Source organism: Tachysurus fulvidraco, chromosome 3, assembly GCF_022655615.1.
Source record: "Tachysurus fulvidraco isolate hzauxx_2018 chromosome 3, HZAU_PFXX_2.0, whole genome shotgun sequence".
Lineage (NCBI taxonomy): Eukaryota > Metazoa > Chordata > Actinopteri > Siluriformes > Bagridae > Tachysurus > Tachysurus fulvidraco.
The window spans coordinates 22,896,844-22,911,338 of record NC_062520.1 but is presented as its reverse complement, the minus strand read 5'-3'; the positions used below and the strand labels follow the sequence as shown (position 1 = coordinate 22,911,338).

Here is a 14,495-nt window from a genome sequence, read left to right as displayed (position 1 = left end):
GTTTTATTCTTTGGACATAAATATAATTTATTGTACACAGGCTTCACAATCCTTACATATATCGTATACTTGTTAAGTACGATCATATACAGCCAAAAATGTTTACATTTTTGAAGGTCAGACAAATATCAGAAGCACCATGTGATCAGGAATATCTCCATAAATCCCGAATCAGCACATACATAAGTAATGATTACAATGTGCCCCATTTCATTTCATGTATACATGATTTCTATGGAAGGTTTTAGCCTGTAAGAAGGGAAGAAAGCATGCAGATTAAAAACAAAAACATGTATACATTCTGTCAGACACTGAATTCTCTCTATATTGAAGTATAGTAACACTTCCTTGTATAATATTTACTGTCACAGTAGATATAAATAGCTTATTTTTGGTTTATGATTGTTTGAGCCTCTTGGTAGTTTGAACACCACAATATGGATCCTTCTGTCTGTAATGAAAAGTTTCAATGAAAAACATCTAAGCAAGAAGTAAACCTTAATTATTACAAAGCAAATGACACTAGATTTCTGTTAGAAGGGAAGCAGTGCTCACAGGATTGGTCATTTTAATTTATTGAAGTGTTACGATATGTCCATGAATATTGGTCATGAAATAAACTGTTGTGATCAACTTTGTGTTGTAAAAACAGAGATATAAAAGATTTTCAAAAAGTACGTTTTGACATATCTGTTATTAATTATAATACATTTACAAAACAATTATACAGAAGCTAATATACAACATACTTACATTCAGTTTAAGATAACCTTATCCAAGCAGTCCAGAGTAAAAAGTAAGTATCATTTTTTTTCTTTAATCTGTCAATTTTGTTCTGTTTAGCTCACTGTGGATGAACTATGATATGTATTCAATGGACCTTAAAACAACATTCTGAGTACTTTCCTAACCTTCGCTCTGTATGAAGCGCAGGCTTTGGATTATTCAATTTCTCTGCATAAAAACTTATCTACATTTTAGGTGTAAGAGATAGCATGAATTTTAAGTCCTGTGTGTTGAAGTAGCGTCTTTGAATATGGGGCCAGGACAAGAACATTACTTGGAGGTGGAGTCCAGGTCAGGAGGTCCACATGGAGCAATCTCTGATACCAGACGGTGAGGGAAGAGTTTATACTGCAACCAGGTGGGATCTGGAGGAATCGAGAGAAGGAGAGTTATGGTTGAGAGAAGGATGAGGTGAACTGCATCGTTATAGCATGTATATTCAGTATTTGTGTGTTTTGTATAACCGAGGTAGCAGCTGGGAGCAGGGAGCAGTCCATCAAAGCAGGTCTCTGTGGCTGTGAAACTGCAAGATTTTTGCGGATGCTTGCAGAAGAATGTTACGTTCTCGCCGTGAGTAACCATCCCATTGGTCAAGTCAAAGGGCCAGCTCTTAACCCCACCCACAATCACTCTGCTGCGCTGTGCAGGGATTGGACAGTGAGCTGAAAAGTGGTGAGAAAGGTAGGAAATATTTTAATAATATATTAAGTAATATAGTAAGTAAGGAATAAAACATAAAAGAGCAAATTGTTAGAGGAAATGCAGCTTGAGTTAGTGTGATGTAGTCTGAAACTGGACATCCCAAAGTGTTTTATTTCTCTTATACCAAAGCTTTTTTGGAACCAATTTGTCAATGTTTTGTTTTATTAATTGCTGAATAACACATCATACATACTGTGGAGCATCTGAAAGACAAGTTTGGTCTTGTTATTACATATTACATTTTTTTCTCTAAATTGCCACGAATAAGACACAAAAATTCCAACCTTAAGATTTTCCCATGGACAAATGTACTGACTGTTACAGAGAGCCCACAAAAAGAGACTCATTTCCACAAGTCTTAAATAAACATCTCCTTACAAAATGTTTTATCATATCAATGATTATATTCAATTTGAGCATTGTCTCAGTACTGTACAGAATAGAAGAAATATAAAACAAAGTTCAAGATTTAATATTAGACTTCTATTTAAATATATTTGTATTTATCCCTAATGAGCAACACTGAGTCGATTGTGGCAAGGAAAAACTCCCTGAGATGATGTGAGGAAGAAACCTTACAAGGAACCAGACTAAAAAAGGGAACCAACCTCATCTGAGTGACACCAGAGCATGTGATTATAAATTATTATAAACACTGGAACGTGTGATTATAAATAATGCATTCGTAGATGTGTGTGTGTGTTGCTGCATCAAATTAACGGCACATTTTATATCCATTTTTTTGGGGGGGCTCACATTTTTTTGAATGAGTTGTTACTATAGAAACAATAAACATACTGTCAAATAGATAATTAATCAACACCATCTGATCATTCAGATTTAAGAATGTAACAATTATGTGGTATAATATATTTTAATAGAGAAAGGATGCTTATGATTCTACACCTGCATGCTTACCTCTGCAGAAAGGTATCGTGCTCCATGTGCCGTCTAACTGACAAGTTACTTGGTTTGGCCCATCCAAGAGGAAGGACTTTTTGCAAAGGTAGTAAACAGAGTCGCCCACATTATATTCTGATTTTTGCACAGCCACCAAGTAGCCTTGATTGATTTCCTGTGGCTTTGGACAAAACACACCTATGGGACAAATAAACACATATTGTCACTTGTCACTCCTATACAGATATACATGCAAAACAGCATCATTCAAAATATTTGTGAAATGACCAGGTTTTCAGTCATGTGGGATTCAGTGACTTGGGCACCATTTAGCACTTAAATGAATAATTTATTTGTAGTGTATAATTTGATGTTGGTACATTTAAGGTGATCTCATCAGAAGATAAAATCATAAAATCTGGGAAAATAATGAGAGAAAAATATTTCCACTGATCTTCAGAAAATTCAGAAGATGCAACTTCCTTTTTAACATATTACTTGTATTATATTTTCAGATATTCAGTAGGGGGGGGGAGTGTACGGGTAACAGATGCAAAAGATGTTCCATATGTTCATTGCTAAATGGATTCACACATTACTGTAAATTATGTCATTTGAATATATTTCAAGGTAAAATAGTAGCATTGGGCTGGAACAGGCTGAAGTTCTGCTTTCTGCACACGGGTTTTAACATTTGATATTTATCTGAAACGTGCACAAGGTTTTTCTGTGAAGAACTTGACTTGTCTTTAAAAATCCAATACTGGTGCATGCATATTTTTAAATATCCTGCAGGCGGCAGGCGAGGTTTTTTTAAAACAACAGTCAGAACAGTCGACATGGAGGATGTTGAAACTGATCCAGCAGAGGGCAGCATTTTATCCTCCACTCCTACATACCCACCCACACAGTCTTCATCTCTCACTCCCTCTTTCACACTCTTAACATCTTTCCCAAATTTGTAGCAGAAATACTTAAAACACATTTCTGGTGAATCTCTTTCATGTTCCATCTACACACACACACACACACACACACACACACACACATAAACACACACACAAACACACACAATGCATCACCTGATATTTGTAATTTTCCATTTGAAAATTAAATAAGGGAACTTGGTTCATCTCAGAGACAGTCTGCAGAAGTAATCACACACATACACACATTGCATCCTTACGTTGACAGATGGGGTGCGGGTAACGCCACGTCTGGTTCTTGTTACAAAAATTTTCACTGTTTCCAACCAGCAAAGATCTGCAAAAAAGGAAAAGATGAGGATGAAGGACTGTGAGCAGAATGAAAACTGAGTATTGCTGTATTTTTATTTCTCTGGTATCTTTTTGGTCTCTCACCCAGGAGAACATTGGTACTGTAGAGAGGAGTCTACAGCAGCACTACCATAAATCAACAGCAACTCATGATCAGGCAAAGGGCAAGACGGTTTAGATTCAGCATCTCTATCTGAGAATGAAGCAAGAGATAGATTATATGTAGTAGGTAGAGTCTAACTTTCAACAAGAGCAGATTAAAGAAATCAACACGGGAGACTGCTAAAGACATCAGCATCTTTTTTTGGCATTAATATCTGCATAATTGTTTATTAAGGAATCACTTATAGTGGATTATTTGGGACTTTAGTGGAACAAAATGCAATAACAAAACCACCGAGAGTCATAAAAGATACGACATTATGAAAAACCAAGGATTTCTTTCTAGTAGATTGTAGATTTATGCAGCAAAATCCACAGAGTATAACACACTCCACATATTTACTATAGATCTCGAGTGGGTTCATATACTTTACACAGACATATTCATTGCATGTCATCAGCGACTGAGAAGGAACCACCCCCTTAAAACTAAAAAAATTAATATTAAATATTAATAGCAGATTAGTAAATTAAGATCACAATGTCTAATCAAGTACAAATTACTCAGCAGGACAAATGTCAGAAGATTAAGTTCAGGGTTTCTACAGATTTTCCGTTTAACATGTTTGGTATTTGAAGAAAACATGGCATCACAGACTTGGAAAAAATAGTAATCATGAATTCATCTGCCTATTTGTTTTTTAAGTGTGTTTACTAGTTTGAATAGTCTACTAGCTCATTTTAATTTCATGAATTAATGAACTGTCAACAATCATGATATAATGCAATGCTCAGCCATAATACATTCATTGTCTAGCTACTGGTAGATAGATTTTTAGCTCTTGCATCTCATATCATGACTAACTATCACTGGCTATATTCCAGTCCACGCTTCCTCTCGCCATTTCCTCACAGGAATCCCTGTAGCTCTCAAGGGCTGTTCTAATACTTTACTAATTCAAGTGAAGAACACTAGGTGTCCCTTTAGGAAGTGAGTCACCATCAGTGTAGAGGCCAGAAGCAAAACATTATTTCTTCTCTAATTTAGAGTTAAATTTAGAATATTTCATTCGTCGTGTTCAAATTCTGTTTCACATAAGCCAGCCATCCTCTACAATTATATGCTGAGCCTATTTAATTATAATTAATCTGACAATTTCATCATTTTAAGACACTTTAAACTCTTTCTAACTATTACACAATAATTTAACTTAAATAATAATACATTATATGCTGTATATTTAATGCATAATTGTATATTTAATGTGTTAAAACATAATCTTTTTTAAAGCCATGTGAAACTATATAATACCATGGTCTCAACATGAAAACTGATGTTACTGTGTTATAATTAAAGCAGCCTTTTGAACTACACTGCTTGTAGCACAGCCAGAGCTGTCTTACTGAAAAATCTGATAACGGCTCAATGGCTCATGTGACGTTAGTGTTTCATACGTCTGCGTCATTAGAAGTCAGCAAAGGCAAAAATAAAAAATAAAAAAGTAAGGTAGGAAAATGGGAGCAGGTCATTACTGTAATACCAGTGAGGCTGAGACTGGACTACATTTTTCACTTCTTTGTAATAAAGTGTGTATATTTGAGTAAATATCCCTCAGTTAACCCCCTGATCTCTGTTTCTAGGTTCACTCTTATAGCTCCCTTTTACTGAATGTTTACTTAATAATTCACAATAGTGACTAAATTATATACTTATAATAAATAATATGAATAGGTCCAGAGATTAAGGGGTTAAATGAAACCGACTCCTGTTGGAAGGGAAGGCTTGGCACTGCACTGGCAATGTATTCTGTTTAAATAATATACTGTTTTGGATCCTATACTGTTGTATTCTGCTTTGGTTGGTTTTTGTGAACATGAATAAGAACAAAAAAATATAATTTTCTTTATTATTATTATTATTATTATTATTATTATTATTATTATTATTTATATTTTAATATATTGTTAATATATCTCTATACATAATGCAATAAAACCAATAAAGCATATTATAACCAAAATAGATAGATAGATAGATAGATAGATAGATAGATAGATAGATAGATAGATAGATAGATAGATAGATAGATAGATAGATAGATAGATAGATAGATAGATAGATAGATAGAGTTCATTAAAGGAGATTTTGACCAGTTATGAAGCCAAAGCTTCATAGTGTGAGACGTCTACTTCAATGCTTAAACAATGCTGAATGTAACACCAGAGGACACAAAGGAGTGCAGGACGACTGGTGTTGTGTTGACGGATGGGAAGATGGATGAATGAGTGGGTGGGTGGGTAGGTGGAAGGGAGGACAGATGAATAGTGTACAGCTTCACAGCGATCCATCTGGAATGATCTGTTCACACATTCACTTGACTCATATCTGGCAATCTCTAACATGCGTGGGAGATTTAGTGGTGAAAAGAGAGGAAATCTAACACATTTACAATGTTGGCATGTGTGTGGATTCTCTGCTCTGTCATGTCACTGAGCTGCAGGTGCTGTCGTAGGAATGCTCTCTAAACGCCCACACCTCCTCTCTGCCTGCCGCTTTAGTCCTGGAAATATCTCTCAGTGTACAGAGTGTGTGGGCTCCTCTGCAGGCAGGTCAAGCTCATACAGCTCTCACTAGACTCTTGTACTTTAATGCCAGAGAGCTTTGCACAAATCATAGTGCACCTGTCTTTGTATATGAGAGAGTGAGAGACAGAGGAAAGGAGTTAGGAAAATGATTTCCTGGTGATATTTATGTTTATCTATTTATTTATTTGTTATACTCTTATAGATTTTTAAGTAGTGTTTCTAAGCAAATATCAGTATTATGCGCACTTTGTATTATGCAGAAAGATTGCTGAGCAGTGAAGATTTTTAAACCTGGACAATAATGTAAGCACACTTACAACCGTTTACTGTACTTGTCCTGCAGTCTTAAACAGTTCTCATTCTACAGTACAATTTTTGTTCTCTATGGATCCCTTCGGTCTCTTATCTTATCAGGACCTTTGGAATCATCCACCCCACTTTTACAGCAACGCTGCTATACTGTACATACTCTTCCGCGGTAACTACATGACATCACCTCCATGCTGACATTTAACTAAGCTTTTCCTATGACTATATAATCTTATTTATTCAATGCTTACAAAACTACCAAATGCTATACCTTACATACAATACAATGCTTCATTGCACAGCACTTCAATACTCCATAGATTGAACTTGTTAGTCCAGGACTTCGCACAGATGCTCGATCAAGACTCCAAGTCAGTACCATGAACTCTTTGTCATTTCCTCAAACCATTCCTGAACTGATATTGCCGTGTAGCAGGGCACATTATCGAAGACCGTTACCATAATTAGATGTACTTGGTATGCAAATCTGAGCACTCTCACTGGACTGCGTTTATGCTTAGCAAGATGAGATGCACTGTGTTCTGACACCTTTCTATCACAGCCAGCTTAAACTTTTTCAACAATTTGTGTTACAGAATCTCTTCTGTGGGACCGGACTAGACAAGCTAGCTTTCGCTTACAGTATCTCTCACATCGATGAGCCTTGGGTGCCAATGGCCCTGGTCTGGTTCACTGGATGTGCTTTCTTGAAGCAGCTTTTATAAATTTTAAGCACTGAATTCCAAGAACATCACACAGCACTTGCTGTTCTGGAGATGCTCTAACTCAGTTGTATTGCCAGCATAATTTGGCCTTTATCAAAGTCATTCACATAGTTACCCTTGCCATAGATTTGGAGAACTGATTGTTCACTAGTTGTCTAATATATTCCACATCTTGATAGGTGAAATTGTAACAAGAAAATCAGTGTTATTCATGCCCATTAAGTGGGTTCAATGTTATAGCTGATCAGTGATCAAACATGCCAGCCTAAGTTCTATAAATACATGCTTTGCCAAGTTTGGAGTGAAAGAACACAAGTGGAACAGTGCCCTGATCTCAGCCCCACTGAACACCTTTGGGATGAGCTGGAATGTATACAAAGCCTCCTCCCAAATTCCCTCAGCCATACTAAGATCTAGTTGAAACTGCATCAGAAGAGTAGAGTTTATTATAGCAGCAAAGGGGGGACTAATTCTAGAAATATGGCTTTCAATAAAGCACATTGATTAAGTGTCACCATAAATTTGGCTATATATAATATTATATATTAAGGACCTGTGCTGGATTGTTAATATAGTTAGAAAAAAGTCATGGCATATAGATCATGAAATTAGACTTCAGCAAACGTGTTCACTGTTTTTCTTGAGTAGTTCAAATAAGGTCCATAAAAAGATTAATGTCACTTATCATGCCCCACACACACATAACATTGGTTCAGTTATTGTTGCAATCTGTGCCTTGGTAGTGTCCAAGCCAGGATAAGTAAACCCTTTTAAAAGCATGTACATTAGAGAACAGACATTCAAATGAACTTGCATTTATATCAGCACAAGTTCAGAGTAAAGGGCAATTTCAGCTTAAAGAGCCATGAGGAGCCTACACTAAAATAAGCTGGTTTCAGGTTACCAGTAAAATCTAGTGATAAAACCTTTGAGTTTGAAACATTGTTCCATCCTTTGGACACTATGCCTTCCTAGAGATGTTGAAAAAGGCTTTGCGAAAGATGCATGGAAACATCACACAGCATTACTTTCATTCTTTTGGTGAACCCTAAAGACAAACCTGATATATGATACAATGAGTTCATTTCGAAAGACATCCAGTAACAACCACACAGAGTTTGCACCAGACTAGAAAGCTGTACCAAAACTGTGTGGGGTTTTGTTTTTCTTTAGGCACAATATCACAGATGTCACACACGAAAATTGACAGACACATGTCTCTTTTATACATGTATACAACTTGTCCACAAATGTCTGAGATCAAAAGTTTAATGTGCACAGACTCTGTATTACCATGTTACTGTTTTGTTCATCTTATTATACTGTTTAAACTCTACAGACCTGAGTGTGAAGTTTAACAGTTTCTGAAATACTCTAAAATACTCAATTCTGGTGTTATTCTGTTGAACTTTTAACCCCGTCGCTGCATAATTGAATGATTTGCTTCCACATAAATGGCTGATTAGATAACTGTGTGAATGTGCAGTCCTAAAGTGGACAGTTAGTGTATACAGTGATCTCTCGTTTATCGCAGTTAATGGGGACCGGAACCCCTTGCCATAGGTGAAAATCCACAAAGTAGGATTGGCCCTAAGTTTGACCACTGATGGTCATCATCTTCCTCTTCTTCTTGGGCTCACTAGAGGAATCTTTCGCATGGGCACCGAGCTTATGAGGCATTGTAAGGGCTTAACGAAGAGTTAATTTCGAACACAATACGCGAGACACAGTTGACAGCGTGAACGAGAATGGCGAGATACAACAAGGGAAGAAGCTGGGAGAGGATGCGATGATGCGCAGCCAATCAGCTCAGACCTCGCGCCGGGAACCAATCATGTGCCTTGTCTGAGTGCCCGTGGGTATGTACAAAGCCTCTGAGAGAGTTTCTCTCTTTGTCTGGCATCCTGGGAAATCGTTTTTTTTTTTTTTTTTCGATGAATATTTTTGAAAAATCAGCGATGCACTGAGGCCGCGAAACTTGAACCTAGAAACTTGAACCGTGAAACTTGAACCGTGAAGTGGCAAGGGATTACTGTACAGCAACTCTTACATTTCATTCAACATTTACACATATAACGACAAACTCAACAGAGATTTTCTTTGTCAATGAGAACTGGTGACTTCTATTGACATGAGTGGTAGTGACAGAATAGAATTGGGTGTGTCCAATGATGTGACAATGCTGGGAAAAGTTGAACTTTAAGCAAATTTGGAGCATAAGTTTAGCTTGCAATGGGAGTGAAGACATTAGAGCGCATGTGATCTGTGGCAAAGAGCACACATTGTTTTTCCTTCATCCAGAATGATATGATATCATATATGCACTGCTGAATTATATATACAAACACAATTAGTTGTTCCATCCACTGATAAACTTTATTAATATGGCATCTTCTTGTAGGAATGCCCACTGGCGACCTCGTGGTACAACGGCTGGCGTCAAAATCGCTGGATGTGCAAACGTGGCATAAGTGTCCATCATAAAGGTTGTTTCCTACAACCTATCTGCTAGTTTACATGCACCGCTGAATTATTTAATGTGTTCCCGAGGTACTTTTAACACTTGTTACTCACCAGTACACTCAGGATCATCACCACTCCATTGTCGGTCACCTTGGCACCGGCGGATAACAGCATTCAGGCCATTGGCCATGGTGTACCCAGGATGACAACGCACTTCCAGAAGAGCAGAGAAAGAAGGAAATGAAGAGATGAGAGCCACATCGAAGTGTTCACCGGCAGGAAGAGGCCACGGACATGTCCGAGCTGTTGAAACGGTTTTAGAGTTACAAATCTTTACTCAGTTAGACTTTAAAGAATTTACATAACCATTCTCAGAACAGACTTAAATTATTTGTGATGTGGATGCTACAGTAGCAATAATTTTTCTGCTCGTAAATGTTTTTCAGTGACATAGATATGTATGTTTTATAAATGTTTTATGAACAATAACCAGTTAGCAGAAACTTTACAGCTCATTAGGACCTCTTACATAACACTTTTACATATATAGGCATTGTGTAGGTGTTATTAAAGTGTTGTAAGAATCTGACCTGGAACCACACAGCTGAGTCCGCATGGTCCATCGCATAAACACTGGCGCTTGTTGCCACAATCATCATCTTGCTTGCACTTTTTAGGGCATGTTCGTGTCCTTTCATTACCCAGAATCCTATCTGGGCACTGTTCAACCACCTCTGTTATAGCAGAAAAGAAATCATATATATAACACAATCAAGAGTGTTTATTACATAAAATACACTTTATGTACCATTGGCTATAATGTTACGCACATCACTAGACAAAAAACTTCAACCAAATTAGTTGGTCTTAGTTGTTTTAGTTCAGGATTTAAAATATATTAAAATATATATTATGCATTTTAGAAAATTCCTCAAGGAAGCACTTGAGAAGCTTTTAATGACCTATTATAATAAAAAAAAGAGAGAGAGAGAGAGAGCTTTATTTAATTTTCTTTCATTTTGAAACAACTTTAGTTTTGATTTCTTAAAGTTTGAACAACAATTCAAAATCTCTGACAAAAAAATATAGAATATTACTGTATTTGTATGCATTTAGTTATCCTTATTTATATGTGAATAGATGACGGACATAAAATACGTAAGTGTTAATGTGGTCCATGGAATTTATTTTACAGTTAAAGAGATCCCTTACTGCATTACTAAAATCTACAGTGTGCATCCTGCGAGTAGGATAGTGCTAAAAGGGCTTCTACTGTATGTGCTAGTTTTATCAATACAGTTTATATAGCTAAAGGCAAAGAGAGAAGACCATGTAGAAGAAACGGATTTCAAGGAACTTTCTGCAGAGCCACTGATAAAGGGCCTCTTCCTAAATTCCTGAATGACTAATGTAATTAAATGTACGCACACACACACACACACACACACACACACACACACACACACACATACACATTAAACATTTCTCCCAGACCTAGGTATTACACTGAAATGGATAGAATGTTTAAAACACACACATAGCGTATTTATTAAGGAATAATATATGTAAAAAAAATAATAAAAATATTTTACTATATTTTAAAACAGTCAAGAGATGCTAAGTCATGACAATTCTGTCTCTGTCTCTCATTCTCTTTCACATGCACACAGTGTGTACTCACCTGATTGCCGGGACAGGCTGCTGAGCGCCCACACACAGAGCAGAAGGAGCAGTTGAGATGTCTCCATCGTTCCCTGCTGTTTCACAGGAGATCTTATGACGGAGTAAAGAGAAGAGTGGGCTATAAAAATGGGGTAGAGGGGTGGTAGGAGGGGGGTGCTGTGATGGGGTGATCATGAGGGCGGAGTGGAGAAGAGGGCACATGCAGGAACTCACACACACACACATCTGGTTTGTGTTTTAAACACTTGCTAAAATTCCCTTGTAAAAGAACCTTTCACCCAATTCTCTTAATGCCTACTGAGTACAGTCACCCACACTCAATCACACACACACTCACACACACACACACACACATGCAAAGATGCAGAGACATGCACCTTGTATTGTTCTTTTTTCTGTTTCTCCCTTTCTCTACCACAGACCACACAACTGCAAAAATGTGATAACTGTCTCACACTTTAAAAAAAACAATTAATATATAACATCCAAATGTTGACCTTGTGATCCAAACTTTCAAGATCCTCCGAGAATGCACAAGCAATTATTGTCTTCAAATAAAGCTATATGGAAATACACAAGCAAACAAGTAAATAGATAGATAGATAGATAGATAGATAGATAGATAGATAGATAGATAGATAGATAGATAGATAGATAGATAGATAGATAGATAGATAGATAGATAGATAGATAGATAGATAGATAGATAGATAAGTGTAAATGTATAAATGCACATCCTTGCAGTTTCAGCAAAAAGTCAGCTAATTGCCAAGTGAAAACCTCTGTGGAACATCCCCCTCCATGCCACCAGAGGTGACCCTTGCCGGAGTACCAGCACTTCTGGTTCACGCTCACTTCCGGATTCACAGTATATATACTGACATAGTTAGAAACACATGTTAGTGTTTTGCTTCAATTCCAAGCCGTTGTACAGTATATCCATTGTTTCTCTGCTTCTTTGTTCACGACCATTGTTTTGTTTTTCATCTTTTTGCTTTTCATATTGCGTTTTTCATATTGCTTGTCTCGCTGACGTTCTATTCAGTTTACTGAACATCTGCCTGCTTCCTGTTAGTGTGTTTGCCTTGTGTTTTGGCTTGTTTGCCTTTGTATTTACTATTAAAACTCTACTTATGGATTCTACTTAGTCGGTTTTCTTACAAAATAAGGAATCTTAAAGTTAGCGTGCTCCATGCCACAAATGAGCAGCTACTTATCGCTGTTTGTGGACTTCTGCCCTCACAGCCCCAATCAGCCAAGATGGTTTCCTGATCAATTCAATGGCTCTGCAACACCAGTGTAATATTTACTTTGCTCACCAGCCAGAGGCCTTCAGAGATGAGGTGCCATTGTCTTGACTTTGCTAATGGGTTCAGCACTTGATATATATACAGTATCTTACAGAAGTGAATACACCCCTCACATTTTTGTAAATTTTATTATTTTATCATATCTTTCATGTGACAAGACTGAAGAAATGACACTTAGCTACAATGTAAAGTAGTGAGTGTACAGCTTGTATAACGGTGTAAATTTGCTGTCCCGCAAAATAACTCAACACACAGCCATTAATGTCTAAACTGCTGGCCACAAAAGTGAGTACACCCCTAAGTGAAAATGTCCAAATTGGGCCCAAAGTGTCAATATTTTGTGTGGCCACCATTATTTTCCAGCACTGCCTTAACCCTCTTGGGCATGGAGTTCACCAGAGTGTCACAGGTTGCCACTGGAGTCCTCTTCCACTCCTCCATGACAACATCTTGGAGCTGGTGGATGTTAGAGACCTTGGGCTCCTCCACCTTCTGTTTGAAGATGCCCCACAGATGCTCAATTGGTTTTAGGTCTGAAGACATGCTTGGCCAGTCCATCACCTTTACCCTCACCTTCTTTAGCAAGGCATTTGTCATCTTGGAGGTGTGTTTGGGGTTGTTATCAAGTTGTAATACTGCCCTGCGGCCCAGTCTCCGAATAGATGGGATCATGCTCTGCTTCAATATGTCACTGTACATGTTGGCATTTATGGTTCCCTCAATGAACTGTAGCTCCCCATTGCCGGCAGCACTCATGCAGCCCCAGAACATAACACTCCCACCACCATGCTTGACTGTAGACAAGACAAACTTGTCTTTATACTCCTCACCTGGTTGCCGCCACACACACTTGACACCATCTGAACCAAATAAGTTCATCTTGGTCACATCAGACCACAAGACATGGTTCCAGTATTGTATGTCCTTAGTCTGCTTGTCTTCAGCGAACTGTTTGCGGTTTTTCTTGTGCATCATCTTTAGAAGAGGCTTCCATCTGGGACGACAGCCATGTAGACCACTTTGATGCAGTGTGTGCCGTATGGTCTGAGCACTGACAGGCTGACCTCCCACCACTTCAACCTCTGCAGCAATGTTGGTGGCATTCATACGTTTATTTCCCAAACAAAACCTCTGGATATAACGCTGACGTGAGGCCTGTTCTTAGTGGAACCTGTCCTGTTAAATCATTGTATGGTCTCATATATATATATATATATATATATAAGAATTATATACATAAGAATTTTATTTTTGCATGAAGTAAATCTCATGTATTTATTCACTGTATAGCCAAAATATTTTCAACACTTCACATCACATCACTCTCATATGTGTGTTGGATATCCCATTCCTTATTTAGTCTTCAATTGGTTTTGATTATAATTGCTTTTATTATAATCTCCTCTCTTCTGGAAAGTTTTACCACTAGGTTTTGCAGCATGGCTGTGAAAAGTTGTGCTCATTTAACTATAAAAATATTAATAAGAGTACTATTCATCAGAGTACTTAGAAACCACCTGAAACAGTCACTTCTGACCTCTTTAGGGTCAAAGATATGAAATGACAAATATGCAGACTTCATGGTTTACCTGTTAAAATGAAAACACAAACACACACACAAGCAAAGTGAGACTGGGGTCTGTTGACCCTTG

The 14,495-nt window shown here is 37.4% G+C and overlaps 1 protein-coding gene across 1 annotated transcript; it reads right to left on the bottom strand.

Annotated features, from left to right (window-relative positions):
• Nucleotide 1: 1 nt before the first annotated feature.
• On the bottom strand, nt 2-11,680 carry ntd5 (ntl-dependent gene 5). Its single transcript, XM_027147732.2, has 8 exons — nt 11,532-11,680; nt 10,441-10,584; nt 9,962-10,153; nt 3,750-3,858; nt 3,575-3,651; nt 2,407-2,586; nt 1,251-1,448; nt 2-1,151 (listed from the first exon to the last, which is right to left on the bottom strand). The coding sequence occupies exons 1-8, from the start codon at nt 11,596-11,598 to the stop codon at nt 1,057-1,059; spliced, it is 1,062 nt and encodes a 353-aa protein (XP_027003533.2). The 5' UTR covers nt 11,599-11,680; the 3' UTR covers nt 2-1,056.
• Between the last annotated feature and the right edge of the window lie 2,815 nt (nt 11,681-14,495).